This window comes from Bos javanicus, chromosome 6 (assembly GCF_032452875.1).
Source record: "Bos javanicus breed banteng chromosome 6, ARS-OSU_banteng_1.0, whole genome shotgun sequence".
In the NCBI taxonomy this organism is placed as follows: Eukaryota; Metazoa; Chordata; class Mammalia; order Artiodactyla; family Bovidae; genus Bos; species Bos javanicus.
This window is the reverse complement of record NC_083873.1, coordinates 44005664-44021859: the sequence shown is the minus strand read 5'-3', so window position 1 is coordinate 44021859 and position 16196 is coordinate 44005664. Positions and strand designations below refer to the sequence as shown.

Genomic DNA, 16196 nt, shown 5'->3' with positions numbered 1-16196 from the left:
CTTCTATTATGAAAACCTTTCCTTTGGACATCGTGTTTCTGTATTTACATCTCTGGCTTGGCTGCCTCTCAAATCATGTGGTACACTTGCCATCTTGTTTGGACATTACTCTTCTTCAAGTTTGCTCTTTCATTGGAGGCTCTCCTGGTCCCTCCACTCAGGAAATATCATTCCCTTGCCATTCAAAATGTGGTCCATGGACCACTAGCATTGATATCTCCTGGGAGCTGTGATTCAGCCCTACTGCATCAGAGTCTTCATTTGAACAACATCCCCAGGGGATCTGTGGGCACACCAAAGTTTGAGAAAGTCTGCATTATTCCATAGACATTGATTGTTGCCTCTGCTATTTCTGTTCCCTCAATGTTACCCTCCCCCAGGCTCTTTTCCCCCTTATCTTAACTCAGAAAATTATCACCTCCTTTTCACTAAACTCCATATGAGTAGTGATGGTGTGATAAACTTCCGTGCCATGGACTGACATAAAGACCCATTAAAAGGTTTTCCTCCCATGGTTGCTTATTTGCTTGGTAATTGGAAACTGGTGGCTGTGAGGTCTTCTTTATAAAGTGGTATGAGCTGCAGGGTAGTCACCTGAAAATTAGATGTTTACTAAAGCAAAGCACACATCCTCTTAACTCGTGCTGTACCCTAATATTAATCAAGGCTTCCTGCCAGGAGAGCGAGTGCTCTGTATGATTAGAGAAATATGAAAGTATGAGCTAAGTTCAGTAGTGCCTGCCTGAGTGAGTTACACCCATTCATTGAGTCTTTTCCATGAACTATGTGCCAAACCTGGAGCAAAGTGTTCTGTATTCGTACTATGATTTAATCAGCATATCAGCCCAATGGAGTATGATCCCCATTTTACTGATGTAAAGGTGCGGCTCAGGGAAGGGACATAATGGCCAAAAATTACACAACTGTTGAACTGCAGGATTTGAAAAAGCTCCATTCTTCAGTTCTCTGTGATTTCTCCAACCAGAACTTCCTTTCTTTGCTTCTAGAAAGATTTTTCCTCCAGGTTTACTAGACATGTATTTTTGAGAAGAGGCATTACACTAAGCTAACTCCTGATTTCATTCACACCTGGGCTCACCTGTTTAGAGTCCCACATCCCCACTGTGTCTTCATTGTCTGTTTCCAAAGCGGCCTCCAGCAGGACCTCTGTTCCAGTACCTTCCAAAGACATAGTAACGCTCTCTCCTTTGAATTGTGCTGCCCATGGTCCTCTGGAAGTTTTACTTACTCTTGGAATTACCTGGCATTTTCTCTAACAAGGACGTTGCAGCCTTTACTCCCCTCTGTCCACTTTGCCCTGCCTGGCACTATGCCTGGCACATCACGAATAACACATATTTGTTCAGTGAATTGAATCTGAGCTGATTTCTCGCTGACAGGGACCTTGGGAGTGTCGGGACTCCGGGTGGAGGGAAGGTTGTTAGCAGAGAAGAATTTCTTTACACAGACTATTTCACACTTTTTGCCAAGGGCCGGCCCAGATTTCTCTTAAAATCCAGTTCACAAAGAACTGAAGCGGTGGCAATGTTGAACTTGGCCTCCTAGGAAGAGGAGGGCCACACCACGGCTTTTGCTCCTTAAAAATCTCAACGAGAAGAAAGAAAACATTTAAAACTTCCTCTTGGAAAGCGCTTTTGCCTTTGATTTTTCAGAATGTCTTCAAGTGATTTGGGTCTATTTTTAATACCCGTGAGACATGATGTTGTAAGGAGAGCTATATATAGGGGCCACATCCCCCTTCTTTTATTCATTGGCCTTAATCTTCCTGGGAGGAGAAGGAAATGCACATGATATTTCACCACCGAGTTGTGACGTTTGCCCTAATGGGCCCGGCTGCAAGGAAATTCATAAATACTGTGTCGGAAATAAAGATAATGAATGGATTCTTTTTGGAGAAAACGTGAAGTGGGAGATTATTTATGTTAAACCTCCCTTGTCTGCTGAAGACGGTTAGAGTGTTCCTCTTGTTTTCGTCAGGGTCCTCTGGGGACAGCAGGCAGCCTGTGTTACTAGGGTGAGCTTCAGCCTCTACCATTGGAATCCAGAAGAGCCGGACACTCAGCCAAAAATAACACACGGCATCAGAGCAACAGCTATAATTCTGGTTTATTATATACTTACCAGCTTTCTCCTTCTTCTTTTTTTTTTTAAAAGAAGGCATTAAAGTGCTTGTTGAAAACAACAGTGTTCTGAGTGCCTACCAGACCAGACGGAGAGACTAGGTCTTCTGGCCACAGCCCTAAGCCCAGAGGGATCTGAGCTGGGGGGCTCTGCTGTCTTCTGCCTTCTTCAGGGCCTTTGCATTTCCCAGCACTGTCTGGATCCATCGTTTCCATTTGTTTTGGGTGAATCCCTACATCGTTGCTTCCCTGGTGTCTCAGTTGGTAAAGAATCCACCTGCCAAAGCAGGAGACCAGGGTTCAATCCCTGGATCTGGAAGATCCTCCAGAGAAAGAAATGGCAACCTACTCCAGTATTCTTGCCTGGTAAATCCCATACACAGACAAAACCTAGTGGGCTACAGTCTATGGGGTCACAAGAGTCTGACTGGACTTAGCAGCTAAACCACCACCACTACATTGCCATCATCTGGAGATATGTGGTTTTGTGGAGGCTGATTAAGAAGGGAAGCAGTTGGGAGAGTGGCTCCCAGGACAGGCTCTGGAATCACCTGCTTGGTCCTAGATGCCCGCCTTTAAGGCCATGAGAACTTTGGAAAGTTATTTTTTCATGCTTCAGTTTCCTCATTGGTCAAAACAAGATGATAATAATCTCATACAAAATTGTTTTAAAGATTGAAGCACAGGGCACATAGTAAACACTCAACATCCTTTGGCCTTGAAGTCTATCCTGGTAACAAAGGTGGGGCCAGGGCATCTTCTAGAGCAAGGACTTGATTCAAGTCCCAGCTTTGATATATTTACTATATTTTAACCGTCATCAATGGGGCAGTCTTGGCTTAATTTCTTTTTTTTTTCTTTTAAATTTATTTATTTTAATTGGAGGCTAATTATTTTACAATATTGTGGTGGCTTTCTAAATCCGTTCATGGTCTTGATTCCTGGTATTGTTCTGGGTAGGATGGTAGCCTTCATTTCAGAGAAGTGGCGTCTATATTAATTGTAGTACCTGTGTTTCTCGTGGGCTGCCCCTTGGGGAAGCGGTCTTCCCCTCACCTCTTCCTCTGCTATTCTGCAGGAAATAAGAGTGGCCCACAAATCTGCCTGAGAGATGGAACTATAGCTGGAAACATTGGAGGATTTCTTCTAATGGGGTAGAAGTCAAAAGGTCCTGATTAGCAGTCTTTCTGCCCAAGTCCAAGAATCATTCTCTACTCACTCCCTATACCTTCCAAAAGAAGCTGCATTTTAAAATCTCTTTGCTTGTGTGTGTTTCCTTCCCTCTGTGTTTCAGAGAGACAGCTCTCCAGAGGAGCATTTTTTGTTAAATGCCATTTCAAAGACTTAACATCTCTGCTGATCTCTAGTTGGCCAGCTTCTAAGGAGACCTTTGGGAAACACCTTGGGCATTCTTGAGTCAGAAGGACCCTTGTCCCCAAATTTCTCTGTTTACACAAATCATTGACTGGAATCTAGCAAGAGAGTTTGCCTGTGTGGGCATCAGTGTCTTGTGGGCATCCATGGATATTTGGATTTGGGAATGAATCTAAGAAAAAAAGGATTCATAGGTCAGAGTGCCATGAAGTCTGATTGTTGGTACTGTGGTCTCTCTTCCTGTAGAAATCTTTCAGAAACTACTTCATTTAAAAACATGATCACCAAAAACCTTAAGCCTAGGTTATGTACTGAAGTTTGGGGCAAGGTCTCCATGTTGCCCTTCACCAAGGACATGGAAACAGGAGTGGACCTCCTGGTGTTGAGCTAGGTTGACACAGGGGTTTGGGATGGATGCCTCCTGGGGCAGTGCCAGAATGCTCTTCTCCAGAGCTCAGATATTACTGTGACTGAGATGATTTGCTTACCTGGCTAACTCCCTCACAGGACGATGAGGGCAAGCCTCTGTGTTCTTCGCCTCTCATCTCTAATACCCAACACTGTTCCTAATGCATATTAGCATCTAGTTCATGACCTTAGAATCCATGAGTTATAATGTAAAAAGCCACTTTGCGTCTGTTTAGTTATGAAGAAAGACATTTATCTGTATTTCTGTTACAAGACTGGATTTATCTCTGATGCCACTATAGAACTAAGAAAAACATTTAGATTTGAATTCTGATATTTGGTCTGTCTGTAAATTTATGGTTTATTTGATGCCTCTAAGAGGCACATTTGAAATTTAAAATGAATTAACTGACTTATAGAATAGGTCTCCCTAACCCTATCCTTCTAAAACCTGAAAGTGTTAATCAAATGTGTGTTCTGTATCATGGTTGCTAGGTTAACATGTGCTCTACATCTGCAAATTAAAGTTTATTTGTTGTGGAACCTTAAAAAATTATGGCTGTTTAGACATAAGCTTGAAAGTATGAATTTAGCTCTTATTTTGTAGTTCCTGTCATAGTGCTTTCCTGAGGGGAAAAAAAAGAATAACATGCTTGTCACGAGTGGCCTTACTCTAAATTGCATTGTTTTTGGGGGGATTTTAAGCCAGATCCTTGATGTTACTTTAACTAGGTTTTCCTGGTTTAATTTATTTTAGTTGGTAAAGATTATTCATCACTCATTTAACTCCAAGTTTATCTATTGATTCTTTTCTCTTCATTTGGTATTTTCTGACATTTTGTGGCACTCCGTATTGATTTATACAAAATCAGTCATCTAAATGTCCAGAGGAGGCGTCATTCACTTGTCATCAGCTGTTTTTCTGAGCTAATAAGTGGAATAGTCATGTATGTTGAGATTGTTGGGTGATTTAAAGGCGGGAGTCCTGCCTGTGACGCCTGCTGGATCATGCTTATAAAAATCTTTCCAGAATCTGGAAAGTGCAGTTCTCCAGAGGTAGCACTAGTCAGTTTCTTCATAGGGGGGCTCAATTCTTCCCTGCAACATCGATCAGTTATTCTGTTCCTTAGTGACTCTAAACCTACGCTCTAACCTAAGAAAAAATAAACAAAGCTTGCTATGCAAATTGACCTTGCTATGCAAATTGATTCAGGATAAGCCTCTTCTTGTTTCCTAAATTTAATGAATCAGCTTTGATAAAATGCAGATGGAGTCTGTCCATCTGGAGTGGAGCCTGAGGTTCTGCATTTTCAACAAGCTCCTAGGTGATTCTGGTTTGTACACTTTGAGTAACCAGTCCTTAAGTAAGTGTTAGTCACTCAGTTATGCCCAACTCTTTGCGACCCCATGGACTGCAGCCCACCAGGCTCCTCTGTCCATGAGATTTTCCAGGCAAGAATACTAGAGTGGGTTGCCATTTCTTTCTCCAGGGGTCTTCCCAACCCAGGGATCGAACCTGGGTCTCCCGCACTGCAGGTAGATTCTTTACCAACTGAGCTACAAGGGAAGCCCAGTCCTTAGCCCACTTACTAACCAAATTCTCATTCTTATTTCTTCCTATTGTGAAGTTATTGAACTGTATCTGAAGTTCCTCTGGCATGAGGATGTTAGTATTAGGAGTAAGTGAAGAGGGAAGAGGTGTGCCCCCACTCCCCTTCTCCCACTAGCTTACATTTTATAAAGGCAATGAGAAGCTAGGTGTATGTTACAAATCTGTAACCCAACTGGATAGTTTTTAATAATCCTCACAGAATCTGGTGGCTAGTAAAGTCAATTTTCATGAGCCTTTGAGTGTATATTTCTTAAAATTACTCACTTCCTCTGTTTTAAGCCTTTCTCCTCAAGTTCCTCTGTGCACTCTGCACCCCCAACCCTCACCCCATCATGATTTCTTGCCTGGTTGCAAAGAGTGTTACTCTCTAAGCTGAACTGAAAAGTGACTTGTGACAAAGTGTTAGGAGATAAAGCTTTAGGTGACCCCCTCCTAGGAATATGTGTAATTTCATAGACAATGACATAAAAGTTTTTTAAATCAAGAGATATGTCTGGTTAAAATTTAACTCCAAGGTAGTCTACTGGTGGGGGGGATGGGGAGGAAGAGGAAATGATATTTCCAGCCTACCATATAGCCCATTTCTCATTCATTCATCCTACTCATAAGATCTACCTTCCCACTCTACTCATGAGTCCATTGGTTATTACTTCTGGGGGCTTATGACTTTCATATAGTTTTTAAAGTAATCTCTTTTAAGGAAGTGTTCTGTAATTCATCTCTGCTGTACGTACCATTTGCTAAGGCAACTCTCTGTCTCTGAGCTCTCTGGATGTTCAGGATCTCACCAAGTCAGGAACAGTATGTAAACATACTGGAAGGGGAAATATTATTTTTATATTGAATTGGGAAGGATGATGTATGGAATGTCTTCACCTGGTCAGCCTTAGATTTGATTCTTCTCAAATCAGTGACAGATTCATATGTGGAGAAAAATTGAGGTTCTCATCTGTATGTTGTTTTTCATTACATTATTTCGCTTCGGGCTCAAACGTATCAACGTAATTCAGACACTGTGGATGAAATCATCTGATTTCCATCAATAAATGTCTACTAAATCCTTTCGATTATAGGCAGTTGGTATTATTACACAGTTATAGGAAGACATGGGAATGCTATGCAGTAATTAATTGGAGTCTACATGGCTCAGATTTATACAGTGTTTGATGTTTATAGTCAGAGCCATGCTGTTTCTCGCTTATGTGATATAAGTAGATTTAGGTATTGAAATGGATTCTGTTTCTTGGTTTGTATATTCGTTGGAGTCTGTTACTTTCTATCTCTGCTCATTAGAAGTCAATTAAGAAAAGGTCTTTTCTGGCTTACCTTTTTTAAAATCATGAAAATGCTTACTCCATATGATTGAAAATGGTTGTTGACTGATTAATCACATAAGTTGATTAAGTTGGGGATCATAAATCATGCACCTACACAAAAATTTGACTTTTGCTTAAAATCCATAAATGCACATTTATTCATCAGTGTTTTGCTGTGAAGCCAAGAACTTTTATCTATGTAGGGGGTTCAGAGGGTTGAATTCTGGAGCTTTTTTTGTGTAAATTGTGTCCCTGGAGAAACCTCTCAGATTCCAGGTTCAATTTCTTTAAAATGAATTAAGAATTTTAAGGCAGTGACCAAGTAACCTGAGTAGAATCTATGCGGATCCTGCCCCCACAACAGTAAAATTTTTAAAGCAGCTTTTCTTTATTGGGTCTTTCCAGAGCATTTGACTAGCTTCATGAAAGCAACAACTCCCTTTCCATGGAACTCATATTTTATAGCTCTACTACTTAATTACAACCTGTATAAATAGGATTGGGAACAAACACAAATGAATCTTGGTAAGCATACAACTCGGCCACAGGAGAGCCAAAGTAAGTTGGTGCACAAGAGAATATTCTCCTAGCCATGGTGTTTTATTGTCCACAGTCCTGTGGGTATCTCTGCAGTTCAGCTTAGATGTTTTATGAGGGAATGATCAGCATTAATTATTCCAGTGAAACAGTGAACTGAAAACCAATGTTCTATTTTTTTTCCTTTCCGAAATAAGACTACATGACCAAAGTTCATCCTTTTCAGATTTATCGCTCTTATCACACATGTTCTGTTTGTTTGTATTTGTTTTGTTTTTTGAGAGTTAATATACAGTCACCTCTGGTTTGTGGGCTTGATATATTATTATAGTTTTTTGTGAAGAAAATTTCTAAAGGTAAACACCTTATTATTAGCTTCTAAAAAGAAGAGAGAGTAAAAACAGAAGTAAAAGTTTATGGGAAAATGTCTTGGAAAATTTCATTGAGAATGGATTTAAAGTGAGAATGTATAATAAAATGAATGGCAGGAATTCATAAAAATTCTAGCCCAGGTGTTAAGTGAAGGAGTGTATGAAATCCTACTGGGGGGTGACAGACCATCAGTTTTCTTCCACACCTGGGAAGTACTTAGCTTTGTACTTATTTTCATCAACATCCCTCTACTCTCCCCACCACAGATTTTCTTTTATTTTCTTCTCTAGATTAGATTAGATTAGATGTTTGTATCCCATAGAGCAGGTTAGAGTGCCAGATTCTGACATAATAGAATTCTGTGGGAATGCATGGCTTAAGTTAATTGGAAAACTTTTGTTTTTTCCAGTCCTTTGATTCTTAACATGAAGTATCAACCCATACTTATTCTAGACGATAAGGAATTTTCCTTTAAATCAAGGGAGGACTGATTGATGCATTTTATATAGATGTTAAGTTTTTAATATAACTTTTCCTTAAGGAAAATGTTACAAATTCTAAAACTCTTTCTTTTCAGTCTGTATAGTCTTAATAAGCTGCTTATTCTGAGGAAGAAGTAGAGGCTTGCTAGCAATCCTTGGCTTGTAGATGCATCACCTCAGTCTCTGCCTCCAGTTTCGCGTGGTGTTCTATTTGTGTGCATTTGTCTTCGTGTCCACATTTTCCCCTTTTCATAAGAAAGCCAATCAGGTTGGGTTAAGACCCACCTGAATCAGTTTGTTTTAGCTTGATTACCTATGCAAAGACCCCACATCCAAATAAGATCTCATTTTGAGGTTCTAGGAGTAGGATTCCATCCTATCTTTCTGAAAGGACACAATTCAACTCATAATACGGGGCATAGCTTTTAGCATTTGCATAAAGACTGTCCCAGTGGTGTCCCAAAGCAGGTTCGAATTTGTGTCTTGAAATGTCAGCATTGCAATTTGGCCAATGTGTAAGCCATGCCTTCCTTATACCTTATTTTCATAGTCAAAACTTACTTTAATGAAAATATTTACAATAATATGAATTCTTTTATGATTGCTTGATTTTAGAATCGTGAATAAAAGCTATGCTATTTAATAAGCTCCCATATTCCTGTATGTTCTTATTATGTTTACATTTTGAAGACGTGTACTTTATTTTATCAGTATTGAATTCATACCAAGCTACATTTAGTATTTGAGGCTTCATTTTGCTTTCATTAATTTCCTTGCTAAATGATAAGTGGCATTAAAGTCACGCTATTCTGAGTTAGCTTTCTGAGACAGAGTGACGCTGCATTATTGAACACTTTTACCCTTTCTTTTTAAAATTCATGTTTCTGTATCATCTATGGAAATTGTCACACTTAATGCTACTATCTTATGAGCAGGAAAAACCCAGGCTGCAAAAGGAGGAGGAAATATTGGATTCCATGGGGTGTGGGTAGAAGATACTGGCTTGTAATGGAATTTACTTAAAATAATATTGCAAACTTACTTGATGCATGTGATAATACTCTAGAGAGAATATTTAATTTTATTCTTGTAATTACTCTATGGTAAGCGCAGGATGCATTGGTTAGGGTAGGCTAGGTTATGCTATGGGGACAAACAACGCCGGAAGTTGATTTCTTGTTCCCGTAATGCCTGTTGTTGGTCCAGGTGACTCTCCAGGACAAGTGCCCTTCGCAAGTTGACTCAGCATTCTGTCTAGTCTTCTCTGATGTTAATGAACATCTTATCAACATACTCAGTCCCTGCAGTAGGGGAAGAATTGGCTGGAAGCCGAAGGCTGATGATTAAGCTCTCCCTTGGGAAGTGACACCCATCACTTTTCTTACATGTTATTGGCCAAAACATGACACGTAGTTTGACTGACTTTAGGGGGTTTAAGGAAATGCAATCTTGCTGTGTGCCTGGGACAAATGGGAATTAGATATGGATAAACAATAGTAAGCTTGAGATAATAATACCTCTCTTTTTTTAAAATTTTTATTTTATTTTTAAACTTTACAAATTGTATTAGTTTTGCCAAATATCAAAATGAATCCTCCTCTCTTTTACAGACATGGAAACTAGAGTTCAGAAGTGTTAGGTGACCTGCCCAGGGATATAGAGCCAGGTAATAATGGGGCTGCTCCTCACACCTTGATCTGACTCCAAAGAATATGCTCAACCACTTGTATCCCACCTTCCACAAGAACTAATTCAATTACCCTGAAATTAACATACCCTGATGTGACCAACCTAGATAGCATATTCAAAAGCAGAGACATTACTTTGCCAACAAAGGTTCGTCTAGTCAAGGCTATGGTTTTTCCTGTGGTCATGTATGGATGTGAGAGTTGGACTGTGAAGAAGGCTGAGTGCCGAAGAATGGATGCTTTTGAACTGTGGTGTTGGAGAAGACTCTTGAGAGTCCCTTGGACTGCAAGGAGATCCAACCAGTCCATTCTGAAGGAGATCAGCCCTGGGTGTTCTTTGGAAGGAATGATGCTAAAGCTGAAACTCCAGTACTTTGGCCCCCTCATGTGAAGAGTTGACTCATTGGAAAAGACTCTGATGCTGGGAGGGATTGGGGACAGGAGGAGAAGGGGAGGACAGAGGATGAGATGGCTGGATGGCATCACTGACTTGATGGACGTGAGTCTGGGTGAACTCTGGGAGTTGGTGATGGACAGGGAGGCCTGGTGTGCTGCGATTCATGGGGTCACAAAGAGTCGGACACTACTGAGTGACTGATCTGATCTGATCTGATGTAATTCAAATGATAAAACTGATTGCCCCCAGTTTTCCTTATGGAGTCCTGTTGATGGAATTTGGAGGAAAAGAGGGAAGAGCTAGGTGATCTGTGAGACTGCCATTGAGTCTAGTCTTTGGGGAAAATTTCTGGACCTTTTCTCCTCTGGCTGTTCTCTCTTACCTTTCAGGGTAGACCTCTGAAGAAGCACCCACATATTCTTAATAAATGAGAGGAGCTGAGCAAGTAAAGATCTTGCTTTTGTCTGTTTTGTTAGAGGTGAAGTGGAAGGTATTAGATCAGATCAGTTCAGTCACTCAGTCATGTCCAACTCTTTGCGACCCCATGAATCGCAGCACACCAGGCCTCCCTGTCCATCACCAACTCCCAGAGTTCACCCAGACTCACGTCCATCGAGTCAGTGATGCCATCCAGCCATCTCATCCTCTGTCCTCCCCTTCTCCTCCTGTCCCCAATCCCTCCCAGCATCAGAGTCTTTTCCAATGAGTCAACTCTTCACATGAGGTGGCCAAAGTACTGGAGTTTCAGCTTTAGCATCATTCCTTCCAAAGAACACCCAGGGCTGATCTCCTTCAGAATGGACTGGTTGGATCTCCTTGCAGTCCAAGGGACTCTCAAGAGTCTTCTCCAACACCACAGTTCAAAAGCATCCGTTCTTCGGCACTCAGCCTTCTTCACAGTCCAACTCTCACATCCATACATGACCACAGGAAAAACCATAGCCTTGACTAGACAAACCTTTGTTGGCAAAGTAATGTCTCTGCTTTTGACTATGCTATCTAGGTTGGTCATAACTTTCCTTCCAAGGAGTAACGTCTTTTAATTTCATGGCTGCAGTCACCATCTGTAGTGATTTTGGAGCCCAGAAAAATAAAGTCTGACACTGTTTCCACTGTTTCCCCATCTATTTCCCATGAAGTGTTGGGACCAGATGCCATGATCTTCGTTTTCTGAATGTTGAGCTTTAAGCCAACTTTTTCGCTCTCCATTTTCACTTTCATCAAGAGGCTTTTTAGTTCTTCTTCACTTTCTGCCATAAGGGTGATGTCATCTGCATATCTGAGGTGATTGATATTTCTCCTGGCAATCTTGATTCCAGCTTGTGTTTCTTCCAGTCCAGCGTTTCTCATGATGAACTCTGCATAGAAGTTAAATAAACAGGGTGACAATATACAGCCTTGACGAACTCCTTTTCCTATTTGGAACCAGTCTGTTGTTCCATGTCCAGTTCTAACTGTTGCTTCCTGAGCTGCATACAAATTTCTCAAGAGGCAGATCAGGTGATCTGGTATTCCCATCTCTTTCAGAATTTTCCACAGTTTATTGTGATCCGCACAGTCAAAGGCTTTGGCATAGTCAATAAAGCAGAAATAGATGTTTTTCTGGAACTCTCTTGCTTTTTCTATGATCCAGTGGATGTTGGCAATTTGATCTCTGGTTCCTCTGCCTTTTCTAAAACCAGCTTGAACATCAGGAAGTTCACGGTTCACATATTGCTGAAGCCCGGCTTGGAGAATTTTGAGCATTACTTTACTAGTGTGTGAGATGAGTGCAATTGTGCGGTAGTTTGAGCATTCTTTGACATTGCCTTTCTTTGGGATTGGGATGAAAACTGACCTTTTCCAATCCTGTGGCCACTGCTGAGTTTTCCACATTTGCTGGCATATTGAGTGCAGCACTTTCACAGCATCATCTTTCAGGATTTGGAATAGCTCAACTGGAATTCCGTCACCTCCAGTCTTGTAATTATTAAAAGAATAATCTACCGAGTCCAAGATCATACTGCTCACCACACAACAGGCCAGTAATCAAGAGATGAGTTGTTGGGACAAGGAATAACTACTATATTCTGAAAGCCAGCAGACTGAGGAGATGGTGGCCTCGTGCCCCAAAGAACCATCTTGCCTGAGTTAGAATTCAGGCTTCTTTTATGTTAAAAGGGGCGGAAGTAAAGTCAAACACCCCCCAGTTCCCATCAGCCTCTAGAGGGGTATATAATATTAATTTCTTCCTCTCTCAGTCATCCACAGGTAGACCTGGTGAGGATGTTTCTTGTGAGCTAAACAAAGGTATTTTAGCTTAATGCTCATTACGGGAACCTGGGTTCCCAGAGATGGGCCATTATGTATAATTTAATCTTATAGGAAACATCCCTTTAGTGATTAACTTGTGATAGAATACAAAAGGTTCTTCCGTATTACAATAATAATGGCAAGTTAGGACTGTATATGGCAACTTATAGCCTATATAAATTGGCTATATATAATTGTTCATATATAATCTGAAGATGAGAGCAAAGCTCAGTGTACTAATTAACTGTGACACCATATCAGCGAGATGTGGTTGTCAAAATAGCCAATGGGACCTGGGACTGCATCAGTGAAAGGGGCTGCCTAGCACAAAGCAGGGATGGAGAATGCAGGCCTCAGTAGCTGGGCTACCCCCTGGCCCATAACCAGGCAAACATCTTTGTCTCTCTTGGACTTTTCATCTGTAAATCAGCAGCAAAAGATGACATCATAGTATGCTCATAAAGGATGAATGATGTAAGGTTAATAAAACTTGCAGTACCGGCTAAGTAGGTCTATGCTCAGTAAATGCTGGCTGCTGTTGTTGTTATGGTGGTGGTTAGCATGGGGATTTTAAAAATAAGGCATGTGATTGTTAGTCTGTATGTGCAATGGTAGATTATAGCAGGATATTGCAATCATTTCTGGAGTATTAGAATCACTACCACTAGAAACAGTCAAATATATATTTGAGGCTGACATCAAGGATGGAGAAGTTACTGAACCATATTCCATGGTTTGCATATTCCATGGAAGAAACCTGCAAGTTCTAATGTGAAGGAGACACTTCAGCAGAGGCTTAAGGGCATGGCTGCTACTGTCTTTAGATATCTGAAGGGTTGTCCTACAGAACAGGTTTTAGTATTCTTTACAGAATGAAGTTCAGCCATGGAAGTACAATGAAGTACATCTAATGAAGTACAGCCATGGCAGGTGCAGGGAGAAGAATATCAACTCATTGTGGGACAAAACAGTCAATCATGGAACAAGATTGTCTTGGGAGGTAGTGAGTTTACCATCGTTGGTGGTGAGAAACTGTTCACATGGGTATTGGCAGGATCTTGGGGATTCAGGCATCAGCCAACTGATTAGTTTAGAGAAACTTTAAATGATACTCTGAGTTTTATGACTGTAGTCCTGGGTCCTCAGTAGAATCATCCAGTGGGATTAAAAAATATGACAGGGTCTTAGGACCCATACTAGACCAGTTAAATCAGAATCTCTAGGGATAAGGCTCTTGTAACAGTATTTTCACAATCTTCCCGGTTGAGTCTATTGTGCAGTCATTTGATAACTACCATTTTAATGGGAAAAAGTAGGTACTGTTGGCAGTAACACCAGCTGCCTATCTTAAAACTCTAGGTGATCAATTCTGAACAGCAGGAGACAGTATCATTCTGTGTGAGAAATAGTAACAAAACAGGGCAGAGTTGGGTTGGATTTGGCTTCACTGAGCCCCAAATATTGAGGAAAAGTGAAAGCGTTATTTGCTCAGTCGTGTCCGACTCTTTGCAACCCCATGGACTGTAGCCTGCCAGGCTTCTCTGTCCATGGGATTTTCCAGGCAAGAACACTGGAGTAGGTTGCCATTACCTTCTCCAAGGAATCTTCCCCATCCAGGGATCGAACCTGGGTCTCCCACATTGCAGGCAGACTCTTTTACCATCTGAGACACCAGAGTCCATCCCAACTGAAGCCTCTGGCCATTTTAGCTAATGGTTTGCCTAAAGGTCCATGAGGTCAGTTTAAATGCCTGTCATAGAACTTCCTAGAGGGGGAAGACGAGGGACTATAGATGCTCAGGATTCAACTACAGGAATGAGTCTATTTTCTCCCAATGGAACTTGCTATTATGCATGTTTACTGGCTGCTGAGTGATTCATGCTATGTTGGGGGAAGATGTGCTCAAATGAAATGTGTTGCTTCTATGTAAAGTAGCTTATTTCTTCCAGGATACTCCGACCCACTGATGCAACCCTGCAGAACAATGCAAATTCTGCTATGTGTGTGTGCGTGTGTGTGTGTGTTTGGGGATGAGAGAAAGACAAGAGTGCACATAAGAGATGCATATTTCTAGGTCATGGAGCATGCCTTCACACTTCCCTCCTCTGACCTTTATGCCAGAAGCATAAGAATGACCCATTGTCCACTGGCCCTGGAGCTTGGTTGTTCCTAATCTCTGGACGCTCAGTGGCTGAGCTGGCCTTCTGCCTGGCCAGTTGGCAGCTGTCAGGGTAGCCCCATGTATCCCAAATTTGTTCCCGCGTGGCTTCTTCCTGCCTGATCCCTCATCCTCTGGCATGGCATTTTCTCCATGACAGTCTGCCCCTGAACTGCCCTCGCTGCTGCTTTGGTAAAGGCTTGCAACGAAAGAGTAACAGCCACTGGCGAATCCAGTTTGTGCAAGCAGCATCAGCAATGGATGAGACCTCCCCTAGACTGGAAGAAGACTGGAAAAAAGGACTTCAGCGAGAAGCGAGCTGGCAGGTAAGTGATGTCCTCAGCTCCAGACAGCTCCAGATCACTCTCTCATCTCTTTCAGCCCAAGTCTGGGTAATTCACATCAGTCTGTTTGCACAAATGCATTGTCTCTAGGCATATCTTTTTGGGAAAAGTCATCATTAGTTTCCATTTCTTTGTAAACCATGCAAATAAGATTCCAAATGAATTTCCTGTGGATTCTTGAGCAAGCTAATAGAGTTTTACAAATCTATAGATGTTGCTAAATTTATACTTTCTTAATAAAGGCCCTTGAATTAACAAGTTGCAGGTGTATATCAAAGAAAGCATGAAGATTCGGTTTGTGTGAGTACAAGTTCATTGCAATATAAAAATTTAATACAACACCTGTCACCACACTTACTTTATAGTGTTATAGTAGCTTGGAATAAGGGGCTTGGTTTTAACCTATTTTAATGAGGTGGCCATTCTTTTAATGTGGCTTGTGTGCCTTTCTTATTTATGCTGAACTCATAATAGGTAGAAGCTCTGTGGTATGCAGAAAGTTCAAGCTAAAGGATTCATTTTGGTGTAGAGGCAGTTTTCATTAAAATATGCAAAGCAGTAATGTTTATACGTTACAATACCTATTTCAAATTAGCAAAATTATATGCTCCTGTCTCGTAAGCTGCCAACTGAAATCCCTTCCTAAATCCTGTTGAATGGCTTTGATTACTCTTCTTCACATTACACATTACACACCTCTAATGCATATTTTTACGCATCCACTCCATTGCCATTTAATTAGACAACAATATTGAAGAGCGATGCCAGAGCTTTTTTTTCTAATGCTGCTGCCTTATGGAAAAAGAACACTTCCGTGCATGAAGCATTTCTTATGGGTGGTGTTGAATAAAGTGCAACTGTGATTTTCCATTTTGTCTGTAGCAGACAGTTTCTTACAAAAGTGGTGATTCAGGACGAGTTGATTCTCAACATCAATTTTTAAAAATAATTCTCCCTTTTTATAAAAAGAGAAAATTTTCCTAAGAGTCTCCTTTGCAATAGAAATTTCTGTGAAACGTAGTACTGATATTGACAGGTATGTTCTGTTCTAAGCTATGTGATGTTCAGGAAGGAG

The 16196-nt window shown here is 41.0% G+C and overlaps 1 protein-coding gene across 6 annotated transcripts in view; it reads left to right on the top strand.

The window, feature by feature from the left end:
- PPARGC1A (PPARG coactivator 1 alpha) overlaps window positions 1–16196 on the top strand; it is a 718583-nt gene that overhangs the window by 373315 nt on the left and 329072 nt on the right. For 2 of the 6 annotated variants that reach the window (XR_009736941.1, XM_061419791.1), the window contains exon 1: window positions 14921–15103. The exons of 3 other annotated variants lie outside the window; for them this stretch is intronic. Coding sequence is in view for 2 of the 3 variants with exons in the window: in XM_061419791.1 (XP_061275775.1) it covers window positions 15035–15103 (69 nt within the window). In the remaining variant the exon portion in view is untranslated. Of the gene's footprint in view, window positions 1–14920; window positions 15104–16196 lie in introns of those variants that run through there. One more of the 6 variants, XM_061419794.1, reaches the window with a different exon arrangement.